Here is an 18,600-nt window from a genome sequence, read left to right on the forward strand (position 1 = left end):
GAACTTTTCAAGCACTTTCACTGGGTCACTTTAGAGGTTTGAGCAAACTGGTTTCCTGACCGGCATTGCTCTCGATTTCTGCGAGTGCCTTCATTCCTTTGTTGTATATAAGCTTGGAAATGAGCTGCAGGCAGTGTGGATGCGTATTGTGATAACCTGTTATGTGGGAAAGCTCAGCAGCCACTTGCCAAGATCTTGCAAACGGCAAATAAATGACCAGACAAGGTGTTTTCCAGTTAGCATTTGCGTAAAGGAATACTCTCCAGAATGCTTAAAGAACTCCCTGATCCGCCTTGAGTAGTTTCACGAGATCTTGATTGGAAGAAGGAGCTCTGAAGATTAAGTTGGTGTTTGCTGGGGGAGCTTTCCTTTGCTCCTGACCTCTCAAGATGCTTCATTCTATCCAATTTCCTGTATACAGTAAACTCCCGCCATTCAAGGCGCTTTTGCATATTCGTTTGCCGGCGCAAAAAGAGTGTACACCGGATCGCGCATTGCGGCCCAAATCTCCACCCATTCGCGGTATTGGTTCCAAAATTTCTTCAGAAATTGGAAAGATTTCTCTTGAGGTTCTTTTTAAAGTACATGTTTATTACCTTCAAGGGATTATATATGAGGGAAGGAGTCTAATAGTAAGGGTTTGACTCCCCAGTGGTCGGCTTTGAAAGCACAGGACTGTAGATTGGTGGAGGGGGTGGGCAGTCAGCTGGTGAGCCGCTTCATAGATTAATGTTTTGCAGGTATTAATTTGTTGAAACAATAATATGGATGTTCTACAGCATGAAAAGCACTGTATCAGTGCACAGTTTCTATTCCAGGTAAATAACGTGTGCTTTGGCCAGACTATCCTTCAACTAAGTCGATTTCCTAAAAAGGTGATTTCTTGTATATATTGTGTAGTGCTTATTTATATTGTATGATGCTTTCTATACTGATCTTCCCTCCCAATGTTTTTGTGATTAGTTTCACCCCCATCTGGAGCTGGTGTGTCTGAGTGGGTTGGGCAAAGCTTGACCAAAAGTGACCGTCCAGAGCTGACCAGTGCTAAGATTGTTATATCTGGGGGTAAGTAGGTAACATTGTGCCTAATATTTTAATCTTCGAAGTGTAATCCTTGCATTTGTTACCCAAATACGGGAGAGATCAGTGTAGGGTACAGGTTCGATTTCTGGTTTGGGTCTCTGTCTGTGCGGAGTCTGCACGTTCTCCCCATGTCTGCGTGGGTTTCCTCCGGGTGCTCTGGTTTCCTCCCACAAGTCCCGAAAGACGTGCTGTTAGGTGAATTGGACATTCTGAATTCTCCCTCCGTGTACCCGAACAGGCGCCGGAGTGCGGTGACCAGCTTTTGGTTTCTCAGCTCCGGGCTCAATTCCCAGAGTTCAAGTTTTGTGTTGTCAGGGAAATAGCATTTAAATATAAACCTGCAGCCATTCTTTGCTCTCACTCACTTCCTCTCTGCAAAATAACACATGGAAAATTGAACAAAAGCAAAATGCTGCATGTGCTGGAAATTTGAAATAAAAATGAAAAATGTTAGAAATACTCAGCAAGTCAGGCAGCATCTGTGGAGAGAAACAGAGTTAATGGTTCAAGTCGATGACTTTTCATCAGAACACTTCCCGACCTGAGTATTTCCAGCACTTTTTGTTATCCCTTCGCTGAAGGGTGCTGCAAATCATATGTGTTTTATTTGACAATCAGATAACTTTCATGGCTGTCATTTCTGACTAGCCCGCTGGTTAGCAGGTTACTTGAATTCAGTTTCACAGTGGTAAGTAAATGACATCCCATTGGTTCTGGACAAGCTCTCCTATGACAAGCTGTGAAATTTAATTCAATAGCTCTAGTTATTTGTGGCCTAGCGTCAGAAAGAAAGTAAATATAAGCGCTGTTGAATTGTTGTGAATTCCCAGACTGTTTTATCGACATTTCTCAGGAGAAATTGCCAACCCCTTTCCGTATAGTCTGCATGTGACTTCAGTCCCACATTATGCAGTTTACTCTTAGTAATACGGCAGCCAAGCAATTGCAGCTCTGTTGCTACCATAGTGAAACCTATTAGCAATTCTCTGTTGTATAGACTGTTTAAATGGTTGATATGATTGCCTTAATGTTTACTAGGGCGTGGATTAAGGAGCGGAGAAAACTTCAAGTTGTTGTATGACCTCGCGGATAAGATGCATGCTGCAGGTGGGTGCATTTTTGACACCTTTCTCCTTTTGTTAGGTGAACATAACTTGTCATTAATGGTAGCTGCCGTTGAGCCCCGATGTAGTGTTCTAAAATTAGCCGGGAGAGGTGCACATTATTTGATAACTTTTTCCCCCCTCAAATAGAAATTTATTGGAAACAAATTTAATTAGGTATTCTAATAACTCCTTTATCACTCCTTTATGGTAAATAGCTCCCTCTTGCAGCCTGATTTGCATCATTCCCTGGTTGAGAGGGTGAGCCATTGAGTGCTGCTTTGGCAATGCTGACACGGCTACTTAACCTACAAAAGGAGACAACACAGCTTGTGGTGGCTCAGTCTATTGGAGTGCAGTTACTGCATCGTGAGGCGTGTTCCATTTCTTAAATTTTAGTTTTAGAAATAACATTTCTTCACCCAAATAGTGGCGAGCCTGTGGAATTCGTTACCGCAGGAAGTGGTCAATGCCAAAACATTGTATGTTTTCAAGAAGCAGTTAGATATAGCACTTGGGGTGAGGGGGATCAAATGATATTGGGGGAAAAGAGGAATTAGGCTATTGAGTTGGATGATCAGCCACGGTCATAATGAATGTCGGAGGGCGATCAAATGGCCACCTCCTGCTCCTATTTTTCAAACCAAATTTAATACATCTGTCGAACAACTTTTCTCTTTGTGCACTTCATTTCCACGTTTTCCATTTAAAACTTGACTTGCTCATTTCCAATGAAAATCACTTATTGTCACGAGTAGGCTTCAATTAAGTTACTGTGAAAAGCCCCTAGTCGCCACATTCTGGCGCCTGTCCGGGGAGGCTGGTACGGGAATTGAACCGTGCTGCTGGCCTGCTTGGTCTGCTTTAAAAGCCAGCGATTTAGCCTTGTGAGCTAAACCAGCCCCTATGTAAATTTGTCAGGCTGTTATTCTTTTGTCAAGATCTGCAGGGTCACCTCTCATGTAAGAGAGCATAACTGTCAAGTCTCTACAGGCAATTTCCATTATAAATGGACACAGAAATTTATAATGGAAATACAGAGATGGTGTGACAACTGGGACTGGATTACATCTGCACACCCTGGTCCAATTATGCTGCCCCCCCGCGTTCTGAATTTTTTTTGGTTCAGAATAAAACTTCATCTTGATGCCTCATGCCATAATCCAGGAGATTGACTAGAATTTATATTAAAAAGTACAGCTGAGATGTTCTGTCATTTTGAGTTGTAGGCATACATGATCTTTGTTGAGCCACAGTTATCCCCATATGAGAGGATGCTTCCCAAACATTTAAGGGAAATTACTAATCACTAAAATCATAAGCCAACCTTTAAAAATAAGATTTGAATCTGTGTTAACTTTGAATTCAATCCTGGTTCACTCGTTGGGTAAAGTTATTGCGGTTTTGATGCAGTTACAATTTTGAACCTTGATTTCTCATTTATAAAAGATGGTTTTGTAAGCTGATACTTTAATTGTATTCATCGTGTTATAATTTACTGCAAGGTCTAAGACAAGACACAGAGTAATTATTTTTCATGTTTGTTACAGTTGGAGCTTCTCGAGCTGCAGTAGATGCAGGGTTTGTACCCAATGATTTGCAAGTTGGACAGACTGGAAAGATTGTAGCACCTGTAAGTTGATATCCGTTAAACTGTTTAACCTATTGGTAGGGTGATTCAGGGCAGTATAGATTGATAATTTGGGAGAATCATAGAATTTACAGTGCAGAAGGAGGCCATTCGGCCCATCGAATTGGCACGGCTCTTGGAAAGAGCACCCCACTTAAGCCCACGCCTCCACCCTATCCCCGTAACCCCACCTACCTTTTTGGACACGAAGAGGCAATTTAGCATGGCCAATCCACCTAACCTGCAAATCTTAGGACTGTGGGAGGAAACCGGAGCACGTGGAGGAAACCCACACAGACACGTGGAGAAAGTGCAAACTCCACACAGACAGTCACCCGAGGCCGGAATTGAACCCGGGACCCTGGAGCTGTGAGGTAGCAGTGCTAACCACTGTGCCGCCATGCCACCCTTAAAACTACCAATGGAACTCCTGGACAATTACAAAGCTCCCCGTCGGGAAATTGAACGCTGGCTCCTGCATGACAGGCATGGACATTAACCACTATACTAACGTGAAACTAGAAGGTATTGACCCTTAATTGGAAAAAAAGAATTGGGTACTCTAACGAGAAGGTATTGACAAAAAGGTTGATGTCTGTGTCCTGATAAGCCAACGTTAAAACAGACTTTAAATGAAATGCATACATACAGCTCTCACTGGCTTGATGTATATAAATCTGGTTCTGAATTCACACCTGTTGTAATGGACACTAGGATTTTCTTTTTATTACTCCAAGGTGAGGGAAGTACAAGTTATTGAGTTTATTTTAAAAGCGTATTTACACTGGATAAGGCAGTCATGCCTTGCACTTTAACAGTAAATGACTGATGCAAAGGCTCTACAAGCTATGGAGTTCTGACTTGTGCATGGAACCGCACTCTTGATGCTCAAGCTGTTACGTTTCTATTTAAATATTTAACTGGTGGATTTTCTCCCTTTTGCCGCTGGGATTCGTAGCTCTCGGACTTCTGGCACGACTTGAAAGGAGAGGCAGCAATGGGTGAAATAAATTGGCGAGAGCAGTGTGCGAGGATTCATCTGTTTGGGCAAGGACCTATGCAGCCAGTGCTGAAATATCTTAAGCCACACTTTAAATATCACTGATTAATTTAATCATCTCTAGCCATTGCTAAGTTAATAATACCACACTGATTTTTCCAGTATCTGTTACATTTTTCAGAATTAACATTCCAGCATTTGCTGATATTTTAAATCTGTTTTTTTTCTCGGAGCATTAAATTATAAATTTATTTGGGACCAGCAAACACAATTAAGCATGAATGATTTACGGGAATAAGCTAAACAAATTCCTGTGTATTCAAAGCCAAGCATTTGCCCTGGGGGTATAAAGCTAATTAGTTGTGTGGACTCTGCTGTCATTTGCTAATTTAATGATAAGTGTACACACTGGAAAGAGTTTAATGCACAAGAAAATTGTGCATATATGCAGCTAGGTATTTTGATTTGGTATTTTAATTCCCTGAAGGTGGACGGTAAGATGTTTCACTAACGTGTTCCAGCAAACATGACTAGAATGTGAAGGTCCCATTAGCGCGCAATTCAGGGTCATGGGGCTCCTAGTTTGAATTGAAGTCTCCTTGAAAATTTTACGTGTCGGCTACTGGGTCAGGTACATCCTTTGAAATCAGGTTTCTTTTCTTGAACCTTTGCTAAGCTTATCGCACGATGTAACCATGAAGCGAAAGCTCTTACACCTCTTGTGCTGCGACATACCTTTCCAAACTTGAGCTGTTTTTCTCCAGTTGCTTGTTGAATGAAAGATGCGTGCGATGTCGATCGCTATTTCAATTAGTTATTTAACCCTGAGCGCTCCAACCTGCATATTTGAGCCTCAATTGCCTGCTGATTATTTTAAATGAGCAATACAATCAGATTTTTGCGACAATGTGTGCTGTTTGTTGCAGCAATTCTTGTTTTGATTCAAGAGATATTGTGCATATTATACAACCAAAATCCTGCTTTGAATAATGGACAAAACTTGGACAAGCTAACTTGGATATTGGGAGAACTGTGGTTTTGCAAGTCAATTTGAGATTTGATTAACCTACAAATTACCTACATTTAAGAATGGAATATTATTGGTGAACTAATGTTATTTTTTGAAACAGCTGCATGAGCGTTATTGCCAGGGAAGAATGTGGAAGTATTTATTTTGCAGTGGTGTTCAGAAGCAAAATTAATTTTTTCAATTATGTTTTTTTGGGGGGTGTAGCTCCGAAATTAGTGTTCAATTGATGACAGCTAAACTACTTCAGTGCACTACAAAAGACTGAATTCCATACTGGAGATCATAGGAGTTTATCAGTGTTTTGGGTAGAGGGGGGCATAGGTTTAAGGTGCGAGGGGCAAGGTTTAGAGGAGATGTATCAGGGGGCATAGGTTTAAGGTGCGAGGGGCAAGGTTTAGAGGAGATGTATGAGACAAGTTATTTTACACATAGGGTAGTGGGTGCCTGGAACTCGCTGCCAGAGGAGGTGGTGGAAGCAGGGACGATAGTGACGTTTAAGGGGCATCTTGACAAATACATGAATAGGACAGGAATAGAGGGATACGGACCCCGGAAGTGTAGAAGATTTTCGTTTAGACGGGCAGCATGGTCGGCACTGGCTTAGAGGGCCGATGGGCCTGTTCCTGTGCTGTACTTTTCTTTGTTCTTTGTGTACTAACATGCAGTGCGTTGTACCATTATTGTTAATGCAACTCTGCTTTATTTGGTTACCTTGCTGACTTGCAGCAGTTTGCATTTAATGCAAAGGAAATACCGAATGCAGGTAAATACTTCTTTGCTTTTTAAAATAAATTTAGAGTACCCAATTCTTCTTTTTTCCAATTTAAGGGGCAATTTAGTTTGGCCAATTCACCTGCCAGGCACATCTTTGGGTTGTGGGGGTGAGACCCACGCATTAACGGGGAGAATATGCAAGCTGCACACAGACAGTGACCTGAGGCCGGGATCGAACCTGGGTCCTTGGTGCCGTGAGGCAGCAGTGCTAACCACTGCACCACCGTGCCACCAAATATTTCTTTGCTAGTTGCAAAATGTCGCAGGCACTCAAAGGGTTAATTGGTTAGCATTCTGCTGGTACAGCTTTTTAAAAAATCTTTCATATAAGCTTCCATTAAAGGATGTTGGACATTACAAAGTTTGACTAAGGAGACCTGTACATGTTCTCTGCGGTTCAAGTAAAGCTCTCAATGGTTAGTGAGACCCATAAGTGCACATAAATAATGTGTCCTGAGAATAGAGACAGTCTCTAAACGCAGAAGTGCCCCACAAAGGATGGCATAAGTGCTAGCCTGTTGCTCTTTCGATATACTTGTTACGTATAATTTGAATATGATTCAGTTGACTTTTTTTCCTCTTCCTAGCAAGGTGCACGACACGGGTTTAACCAACAATCTGAGGTAAAACCCCGCCTGATTGTAGTTCATGAGTTGCTTTAGTCCACAGAATGGTATGCTAGTTTAATTTAATAAAATATCTTCTGTCACAGTGTCTTAGCAAAAGATTCAAATGAAAATGAGGAGTTGTACTTCATTACAGGAACTCTCATTTCAGTTAGACTGTAACTGCTGATCTGATTTGCACAGTCTGTGGATCTTATTCTCATTAGCAGAGTTTTTTTAATTAAAATTTTTTAAAATATACATTTAATTATATTTTTTTTTCAGTAAGGGGCAATTTAGTGTGGCCAATCCACCTACCCTGCACATCTTTGGGTTGTGGGGATGAGACCCACGTATACACAGGGAGAATGTGCAAATTGCGCACGGATTCCACAGTGACTCGGAGCCGGGATCAGAACCTGGATCCTCAGCGCCGTGAGGCAGCAGTGCTAACCACTGCGCCACCGTGCCGCCCCCAGTTGACAGTAAATGGGTGCTTATGCATAGTGTTCCTTGCCCTGCTGAAAATCTATTGGGGAAAGACTGGTTTACATCAGGACTTTATAAGTTTCAACGTGCTTATAATATCCAACTTAGCTTAATGAGTACTTTTTAAACTTTTGAAATTAGAATTTACAGCATATCAGCCTTCTCCCACCTATTTCAGTTACCCTATTCCTTTCATTCCTTTATCCTTCATCCTTCGTATTTCTATCTAGCTTTTCTTTAAATGTGTGTTGAAGTTATCCTAGAACAATGTTGAGCCAGATTGATGTGACAAAGTTGTGATGGGACAGGGGCCGTCTCATTCCTGTTTCGCTGCAGAGCATTAACACAACACAGGAGACAGCAGTTAAGAGTGATAAGCCCAACTCCATTGGCATAGAAAACCAGTGCTATGAGCTGTCTCCAATGGCGGGCGGGACCATTGTGTCCCATTGGTCGGCCACCGCCCACTGGGGTCGCTGACTAGTCAGTCGCTGACCTACCACAGTCCATCCGCTCCATTTGGTGCTTGGAGCTTAAGAGTCTCTGCTCAACAAGTGGGACAGAATCTATCACACCAAGAAAACAAAACAAAACTGAAAAGAAAGAAGATGCCAACTCTGATTGGCAAGCTGGAATGTCAGGACTATGTTCCTGGGATTGACAGACAACTTGCAACTCGTTGCTAACGTGTGCAAGGAACTATGATTGACATTGAACTTGATAGGCTGAAAATTGACCGAGCTTCCTTACCTGAGAACAGGCTTGCCGAGAGGCAATCACTGAGAGAAAAACATTGCACGTTGATTTGTCAGGAAAGAGTTCAGATAGTTGGGCTTGTAGCGCAACGGTAGCCCGTCTGACTGCAGATCAGGAAAGAGTTCAGAAGAAATGCATGGATGTGGTGGCAAACGGCCAACACAACTAACAAATGGTTTAGAATGTGTTCTATCCATCCACCCCTCAGCTTAAGCAGGGCTAGTTAATCTCATGAATTTCAATGCTCCAACACTATGTAAAATGAAAATCGCTTATTGTCACGAGTAGGCTTCAATGAATTTACTGTGAAAAGCCCCTAGTCGCCACATTCCGGCGCCTGTTTGGGGAGGCTGGTACGGGAATTGAACCGTGCTGCTGGCCTGCCTGGGTCTGTTTTAAAAGCCAGCGATTTAGCCCAGTGTGCTAAACCAGCCCCCTAAACCTATGTCCCAACTACAGTCGAGAAAGAACAGTTATGTGACGAACTTGACACTGCTATCAGCAGAATCCTTAATCAGACCATTTTTACTTATGGGGATTTCAACTCAAGAGTGGCCACGGATGAAGAGACATGGCCTTTCTGCCTCAGACATCATGGCCTGGAAAAGCTAAATAAGAATGGACAGGAAGTACTTATGTTTTACTGCTACCCATGAGCTTCTTTAAGAACAAACCACACTGCAAGGTGTTCTGGTGGCATACAAGATAAGGGCTGGATCCACCAGCTGGATCTGGTCATCACTACTTGACTCGCTGCCCCCACAACACACACAACAGCTGCCCTGTGATACAGACACAACTCTTGAAGATTTCATTCAAAGCAGAAATGCCATCTTCACATCAACATCAGCCATACTGCCTAGCCAGATAAAGACCAACAGTCCTTCACCTCGATTGACCAGGTGCTCGCTGGCCTCCCCATATCGAATGCAGGAGTAAAATGAACGTACTCCAGGACCCCTCTATAGTACTGCATTCCATGGACAGCAAGAGCGGAAAAATGCTGATTGGTTCAAGGCTAACATCACTGATGTTATTGAAGCCAAGCAGCGCATTCTCAGTAATTACCCGAGACTCTGAATGCACTAAGAGCTGCTAGGTGTGTGGCAATGACTACTAGTTACAACTGCTAAAATGTCCAGATGCTCTTTGACATAAGATGCTAAGAGCATGTTTGCAGGATTCAAAACAGCTCCATTGAAAACAAAGGCAGGCTGCAATAACCAGTTGGAGAGGTGTGTGGAACACTATCTTGTTGTACTATAGAGAGAACGCTGTCACCGAGGAAGCTCTAGACATCATGGAGAGCCTGCCTGTCATGGCAGAGTGGGATATCGAATCCAGAGTGGAGGTGCGTTGCCTCACTTAGCACGGGCAAAGCTCCAGGTGCAGATGATATGCCGCATGAACTCATCAAACAGCCAATCCAAAAGCACCTGCTCAAACTTCTGTTCCTGCTGGAGAGAGGAGGGGGTCAGTGCCGCAGGATAGATGTGATGCAAAGATTGTGACCCTGTATAAGAACAAGAGTGGCTGCAGCGATTGCAACAACTATCAAGTTATCTTCCTGCTGAGCATTGAGGGAAACGTATTTGCCTTTCAGATTGCAGATCCTGGTTAAACAATGTATCCCCAATTTTTTTTTCAATTTAGAGTACCCAATTTTTTTTTCCAATTAAGGGACAATTTAGAGCGGCCAATCCACCTAACCTGCACATCTTTGGGTTGTGGGGGTGGAACCCACACAGACACGGGGAGAATGTGCAAACTCCTCACGGTCAGTGGTCCGGGGGCGGGATCCAAACCCAGGTCCTCAGCGCCGTTGTCCCAGTGCTAACCACTGGGCCACCGTGCTGCCCTCAATGTACCCCAAATTGAGTGTGAATTCAAAAATGGAAGATCTACAATTGACGGAGTCTTCTCAGTCCAGCAGCTGTAAGAGAAATGCCATGAGCAAAAGAGACCACTAAACTTCATTGATCTCATTAAGGTGTTTGACCATGTGAACAGAGGCAGTCTATTTAAACTGCTGGATAAAATTGTACTGAAGCTGCTCAATGTAATCTCCTCTTTCCATGACAACATGATGGGTGAAGTCAACTATGACAGGGCAGCATTGGAACCCTTTGAGATCTGCAGTGGGGTTAAATAGACTTCAGTGGTGTTCTGGCAACAGCACTTTAAAAAAAAAAAAATGTTCTTCTCTTTATTGCTGTCATATGCCTTCAGGACATCTACAAAGATTGTCGACTTACATACAGAATTTATAGAAAGATGTTCAGCCTTGCAATATCCAGGCGTGGGCTCTCGGTGGCATGTTACATTCGAGGCAGATAAGTGCCAGGCAATGGCCATCTCCGACAATAGAGGACCTGACCATCGCCCGATGACATTCAATGGCATTCCATCGCTGAATTCCCCCACAATCAACATCTTGGGGTTACCATTGATTAGAAACTGAACTGGGATAGCCATATTAATACTGTAGCTACCAGGGCTAGGAATCCTACGGCGAGCAACTCGCCTCCTTGACACACCCCCCCCCAAATAAAAAAGCCTGTCCGCCATCTACAAGGCACAAGTCAGGAGTGTAATGGCTCTCCACTTGCCTGGATGAGTGCAGCTCCAACAACACTGCAGCTTGACACCATCCAGGGCAAACCTCCTTCTTCCAAAAGTGCAAACCTTCCACCACCAACAAACTCACTTGGAAAATATATGACTTGGAAATATATCACCGATCCTTCACTGTCGCTGGGGCCAAATCCCGGAAATCCCTCCCTAACAGCACAGTGGATGTACCTACACCCCAAGGACTGCAGCGGTTCAAGAAGGCAACTCGCCACCACCCTCTGATGGACAACTAGGGATGGGCAATAAATGCTGGCTGAACCAACGACACCCACATCCTGTAAACAAAATTAAAACAAATTCTGCACTAACCTTCCATAATGAGAAGCAGCTGAAGTGGCAAATGGACAGATTCTTTCACTGATAAAAGTTTGGTTTGACCATCAGCATCAAGAAGCCAAAAGTCATGGTCTAGGATGATGCCATATCGGTATCTATCAGCATTGACACTGCGCTGCTGGAGGTTGTTGAAGCTGCACATGTCTAGGCTACACAATCACCAGCAATCTGTCACTTGATGCTGAAATCAACATGCATTAAAAAAGCTGCAGCTGCTATGCCCAAACATAGCAAGGGAACACAGAACAGTAGCAAACTGAGACCACCAAACCCTGAGACTATGAATCTTGAGTCCTCGGTGCACTGCTTTACAATGATGAGACCTGGGCAACACATGCTGGGCAGGAGGAAAGCCTGACCAATTTCTGACTTCACTGTCTGAGATATATCCTCGGCATCTTCCTGGAATGGCAAGGTCACCAACTCCATGATTCCGATGTGTGCTAATTCCGTCAACACACACACATTGTTAAGCCAGTGAAGTCTGTGCTGACTTGGCTATGTTCTTTGGATGGATGATGGCCGTATACTGGAAGACATTCTGAATGGTCAACTGGGAGTTGAGTCATGACCTCCTGGTTGTCCAAACTTCCAACACAGGGACACCTGCAAACGAGATATGAAGATGGCAGAATTGACACACACAACTGAGAGATGATCATTGGCAACAGACACCTCTGGAGGCTGGCTGTTTGAAAGGCATTGGAAGAGGTGAGCAGAAACTTGAAACTCAACTTACTGAGCCAGAGGATACATAGATACATAGAAGATAGGAGGAGGCCTTTTGACCCTTCGAGCCTGCTCTGCCGTTGATCATGATCATGGCTGATCATTTAACTCAATAGCCTAATCCTGCTTTCTCCCCATAGCCTTTGATCCCATTCACCCCAAATGCTATATCGAGCCGTCTCTTGAATATAGTCAATGTTTTAGCATCTACTACTTCCTGTGGTAATGAATTCCACAGGCTCGCCACTCTTTGGGTGAAGAAATGACTCCTCATCTCTGTCTGAAGCGAATAGTGCACCTGATTAGTACCCTGTCTTCCTCGGCATACCAAAATGGCATTCCTCAGCCACACTCGGAGATACTTAAAGCTGAATTGACCGCCACAACATAAACCATTGTCTTCTGAAATGGAAGGGCAATATTACATTGTCCTACTTGAAATCCCATCTGATGCTATTTTTGTACAGAAATGAGATGGTAAACATGTCAAACCTCTGGCATGGTGAGTCAAATCTAAATATTCTTTAAATCGGAAAGCAATATTTTGAAATATAGTACATGAGTAAATTGAGGCATGACTTGTGGTAAGTGTGACGGCATTGGGAGGAGCAAATGACTTTGGACCAATAGCCAAAGCTGTCTGTTACTGGGGCTTTTCCTCACCTCCTATCTGTGTCTCTTGTGGAATGATTGATAGGGATATGATTTGACAGCAATGCCACGATTGTATTGCGTGACAGCTAAGATGGTAGAAGGTGAGCTAGATGTACCTTGGGTCTCTTTTGTCTAGCAATTCCTACATTCCAGGTATACTCCTGGAGTTGAGATCTGCCCATTGAATCAGTGACCAGACGGCACCCAATGTGATGTAAAGAAATAAGGGAAACATTCGTATACCAGATTTAAACAAAAAAGGATTTTTAACAATCTTGGTATGGGGCGGCAGGTGGTGCAGTGGTTAGCACTGGGACTACGGCACTGAGGACCCGGGTTCGAATCCCGGCCCTGGGCCACTGTCCGTGTAGAGTTTGCACATTCACCCCATGGCTGCATGGGTTTCACCCCCACAACCCAAAGATGTGCAGGTTAGGTGGATTGACCATACTAAATTGCCCCTTAATTGGAAAAAAATAGTTGGATGCTCTAAATGTATAAAAAAGAAAAAAAAACACAAAGAAATAATCTTAGTATGAAAGCAGCCTAGAAGTCCCAATAAGAATACTTAAAAAAAAAACCTGTATAATACACACGAATGTAAATAATGTAGGAAATGATAGTACCGGGACTACTGTCACAGACGTGGTGCCAGCTTGTGATACTTGGTATTGTTATTGTTTTGGTTATTATTATTGTTTTTATAATCTGCAAAATATTAAATGGAAAATTCCAATAAAAATATTTTTATCAAAAGGGAAAGCAGCTTCGGGCATCCATATGGTATTTAATCTCCACACGCTGAAGATATGGGCTCTTAACCATGAACAATGTAGACTTCCAGATTGGTGGTGGGCGGGAAAGGAGCTGTTTTTCCTTTCTGTTTCCTGACTCTGTATTACTAATCTTTCGTCATTTTATTCAAATCTTCCTGTTGAATACAAAGTACAGCAACCACTAATCACAGAAGGCACAAAGGTACTTTCCGTGGTCACAGTTGCAAAGACGATCGCAGAGTTCTCCCTGGCGTCCTGGCCAATATTTATCCTTCAACCAACATTCCTAAAATGGCAGATTAATATGGTCATTTATTTAATTAAGGCCTGTGGGAACCTAGTGACAATTTTCCTAATTCTGACATTGACGACACTTCAAAAGTGCCTAATTTGGTGTTAAGCATTTTAAAACATCGTGAGGTGGTGAAAGAAGCTATATCAATGAAAGTTCTTTCTAATGGCCAAGTTTTGTTCCCAGTATTGAGAGTATAAGTATTGAGAGTATTGTGTGCGTTGGGGTGGGGGAGGTGATTGCTTGTACTTGTGTAGCACAAACCAGAAAAAGATTGAGTGCTCAAATGGTTTGAAGTAGCAGGTGGCCTATGGTAGGTGAGCGTGTGGCACAGTGGTCTGTTAAGTGTTGTCATGCACCTGCGGAGTGTGACCATGTCTGATTGAGTTAGCTCCAGCCTGAGAAACTGGTCAGTATCTTTGTGTCCTCACACACAAAACAATCGTTAATAAATGGAGTTTTTGCAACACTTTTATCTTTCGTTAGCAGGCCAGCTCGGTGTGTATGTCTGTATGTGTGCGCTCCTGTGAACAGATCAATAGAAAAGCCGAAACACTGACAAATATAGGTAGCTTTGGGGAGCCTGGTCAAGCTTGGCGAATCGTTTTGCTTTCCATGTTGTGTTTTTATGAAAAACAAAATTATTCAGTCATGCCTAGGAGTTGGCCCGCTGAAAACTTCTGAGTGTATGTTTATACGCAGCTGGGACTCCTTAGCCACAGCTTCTCCGCTGGCTCCTGCTTTTCCTTAAAAAAAAGATACATTCCCACCAGATTGACAGACTTTTTGATATTGCAATATCTGCTCTAGCTTTTAACTCTACCAGAGCTCTGTTCACAAATTGATGCTGTGCTCCCGCGGGGTTTGTGCAGAAACATTAAATTGTACTGAAATATTCATGTGCAAGTGCATTTAGCTGAGAGCAATTTATGTGCTGCTCCCTGGAGGCCAGAAGGAAACGTTGCGGGGCCTCTCACTCCAGCAGACACCCTAAGCACTCATCTTAAGGGTAATTACATGGCTTCCTTGATCAAAGCTGGGGGAAATCTTCTTAAGAGTGGGATGGGATAAGTGCGGATCTGTTGTGGCTCATGCTCCACATTCTCTCCATCTAACCGAGTATAAATATGCCTTGTTCAAACAACATTAGAGAGCTCATTAGTGAATCTTGGTAAAAGATAACTTGATGCAATGTAATTTTCCTTGCCTCTATTTCGCCGAGTCCAAAATTGAACCTACCCCCTTCACATCATTTAGTAAGATTTTGGGAAAACCTCCCTTGTGGAAGGTTTGAATGTGTATCACAACTGCCTTTATGTTGATTCATTCGTGATATTGGGGGCTCTTTAGAAATTCGAATTTGCGTTTCTCGTGTTAAATGGCCGGCTTCATGCAAAGTCACTAAAAAGGGAGCTACTGGTGAATCTGCAGTACTCATCATCTGACAGTGTGTGTGCCTCTTCCTCACCCCACTCCGTCTACCAAAGCATATGTTTGGTGTATCCTCTTTCATGTAAGCAGGAACTGGGACAGATTGTCTGAAGTATATCAATTTTATAAAACAATGTTTGCCAGGCACTATTGTATGATTAAATCTCAACAGTCTAAAGTAATGATTAACAAAACTTATTTGATCTTCCTATAACAATATTTTAAGTATCTGCAGCATAATCTCATGCTAAATTTGATTTGTCCCATTCATGCAGGATTTAGAAGGTTGCACATTAAAACAAATGTGATGGCTGTACATTGAATCTGCCTTCTGGGGAGACATTCTCGATGTCGCACGGCAAATGTATGGATCCTTGTCGAACAAAGTGATTAAGTTGTAATTGGTTATTGAGTGACAGAAAAAGTGAGGTTGCTAACCATCTGAAACCAGAAATTAAAGCTGCTGGCTCCTAGCCTATTTGATCTCGTAAGACACAAAAGATTGTATTGTTGGCTTTACATTTGCACAAAAGTGATGGCTATGAAACTTGAGAACAAGCCACAAAGTAGTAAGTCAGCATCGATCGCTTGCTAGGGTGCAGATACTTGCTCCCAATACCTTGGGCATTATAATGCACGGAGGTGTCGTACGCCAGGGGATTGATATGTGATTTTCCTGGCCTGAATGAGTCAGGTATTCGATGGATAAACCCATTTAAGATGCTGGAGGGTTACAGGATATTGATACATATTGGAGTGGCCAGGGCGGATGTCTAGGGATAGAGGAAGATAGAATCTTCACGTCACACCGTTAATTACAAGAGAGTCTGAAACAAAGTGATGTGCTGGCTACAATGGGACTTCATATTTTGTTTCCGTGCTTGTGTTGTGATGGATTAAAAGCACTCCTAATAGCTAGTGGTCAGATAATGCAGCATTGTTTCAGACAACACATTCTTTCTGTCGACAACACTGTTTACTTTTAATTTAAAAGCACTTAACATGATGCAATTGTTTCGATTTTTTCCCAGCGTTATACACCTGATTGGAACAAGATTTTCTGCATTACGCCATTGACACAAAATTATAATTTCATTTTATTCTATATTATCAACTCCAAATTGTAGTTTACATTTTTACGAAGCAGTCTGTTCTCTTGTCTTTTAAATTCAAATTATTTAAATTTTGCTGGAATGTGATTACTTAAGCAGAAAAGTGCTAAGTGGTACAGTTAATGTATCTACTAAGGGTTCGAGTAGGTAGGAGAGGCACTGTTTTTGTAACCGGAGGATATAGATTTAAAACAATTGGCAAAAAGGCTGGAGGTGAGTGGCTTGGTGATGGGGGAGGACAGTTGGGAGATGAGAAATCTCGGCGATTGTTACGACCTGGAATGTGCTGCCTACAAGGGTGATGGGAGGGAATTTGAAGGGAATTTGAAGAAATACTTCAAAAGGAAAAACTTCAGGTCACCGAGAAAGAGCAGGAGAATGGAACTGATTGGATAGCTCCTTCAGAGAACAAATGGTCACCACCTCAGCATCTGTGATTCTATAATTATGTGAATGTGTGGTTTAATAAAACTCTTACGACATTTACAAGTAATTACATACTACCATCTTAACTGAAACTATTTGACTTTCCAGTTCATGGTTATGATATTTTTTTAAAATTAGAGTACCCAATTCATTTTTTCCAATTAAGGGGCAATTTAGCATGGCCAATGCACTTACCCTGCACATCTTTGGGTTGTTGGGGCACAACCCATGCAACACGGGGAGAATGTGCAAACTCCACACTGACAATGACACAGAGCCGGGATCGAACCTGGGACCTTGGCGCCGTGAGGCAACAGGGCTAACCCACTGCACCATCGTGCTGTCCTATGGTTATGATATTTTAACCTGATTCCTAATGCACAGTTAATAGGAAATTTTCACTACACTTAGTTGCCAACAACTCCTTTTGACTTTCAAAGCCCAAAGATTCAGGCATTATGTGGAATCTGCAACCTTTATGTCTGAATTAAGTATCATGGAATCATAGAATTTACAGTTCAGAAGGAGGCCATTCGGCCCATCAAGTCGGCCTTTGGAAAGAGCACCCCAGTTAAGGACACTAAGGGCAATTTAGCATGGCCAATCCACCTAACCTGCACATCTTTGGACTGTGGGAGGAAACCGAAGCACCCGGAGGAAACCCACGCAGACACGGGGAGAACAGACAGTGACCCAAGCCTGGAATCGAACCTGGGACCCTGGAGCTGTGAAGCGACTGTGCCAACCACTGTGCTACCGTGCTATCCTATCCTGTTAACTAAATCAGTGCAAATCTAAATTCTGTAATTTCTTCTGAGGCATTGTTTTTTTAGTGCCATTTTCGGAAAGTAACCTTACCTGAAATCCTTTTATTTGAACTACTCTCAGCTTTTCTGTGTTTATTCAGATTGATGGATAGACGCTGAAGTTATCAACACATTTTATGAACAATTTTGAACTGAGTTTTTCATTTGATTGACGAGGTGGGAAAGCATTTAACAACAACTCGCGCTTATTTAGAGCCTTTAATGTATTAAAACGTCCAATGTGCTTCACAGGAGTGTTAGTGGACAAAACCTGACACCGAATCATATGAGATACTAGGGCAAGATTGATCGCAGAGGAAGGGTTCGAGGACTGATGGTTAAGGAGGGAATTTCAGAGCCCAGGACCTAGGCACAGCTGCTAGTGACAGAGCAAAAGAAATCAAAGATGCACAAGCGTCCAGAATTGCAAGGGCACATTGATATTGGATGGTTGTAACCAGTTATGTGATGTAGAATGTAGACTGAATTACCATGCCACTCTTGAAATAATTGTTAAGACAGAGGGATACCTTGTATTTTACTCTCTGTGACAAAAATGTTCTTTCTTTTAAAACATTTTTAGGAGCTGTATATTGCTGTTGGGATTTCGGGAGCGATACAGCATCTGGCAGGAATGAAGGACAGCAAGGTATTTTAAACCGAACGTGCTCTTTTGGTGGCTAATTTTGGCTGGCATTGTCAAAATGGGAGGGGAAGGTTGATGTCTTGTTGCTCTTTGGGAGTAGGATGGTGTAGTGCTTATGTTATTAAACTAATAATCCAGGGAATGAGAGTTAAAATCCTGCCGTGCTAGTTTCAGGATTTGCATTAAAAACAAAATCTGGGAATGAATACCTTAGGATCAATCATTTTCTTTAAATATAAATTTAGAGTACACAATTCTTTTTTTCTTCCAATTAAGGGGCAATTTAGC

The 18,600-nt window shown here is 42.6% G+C and overlaps 1 protein-coding gene across 2 annotated transcripts in view; it reads left to right on the forward strand.

Annotated features, from left to right (window-relative positions):
* Positions 1 to 18,600, forward strand: part of etfa (electron transfer flavoprotein subunit alpha) — a 56,541-nt gene that overhangs the window by 23,987 nt on the left and 13,954 nt on the right. Inside the window, exons 7-11 of one of the 2 annotated variants that reach the window (XR_005458676.1) lie at positions 964 to 1,065; positions 2,122 to 2,190; positions 3,737 to 3,819; positions 6,573 to 6,609; positions 18,250 to 18,315. Coding sequence is in view for 1 of the 2 variants with exons in the window: in XM_038784157.1 (XP_038640085.1) it covers positions 964 to 1,065; positions 2,122 to 2,190; positions 3,737 to 3,819; positions 18,250 to 18,315 (320 nt within the window). In the remaining variant the exon portion in view is untranslated. The remainder of the gene's footprint in view (positions 1 to 963; positions 1,066 to 2,121; positions 2,191 to 3,736; positions 3,820 to 6,572; positions 6,610 to 18,249; positions 18,316 to 18,600) is intronic. The other variant, XM_038784157.1, reaches the window with a different exon arrangement.

This window comes from Scyliorhinus canicula, chromosome 24 (genome assembly GCF_902713615.1).
Source record: "Scyliorhinus canicula chromosome 24, sScyCan1.1, whole genome shotgun sequence".
Taxonomy (NCBI): Eukaryota; Metazoa; Chordata; class Chondrichthyes; order Carcharhiniformes; family Scyliorhinidae; genus Scyliorhinus; species Scyliorhinus canicula.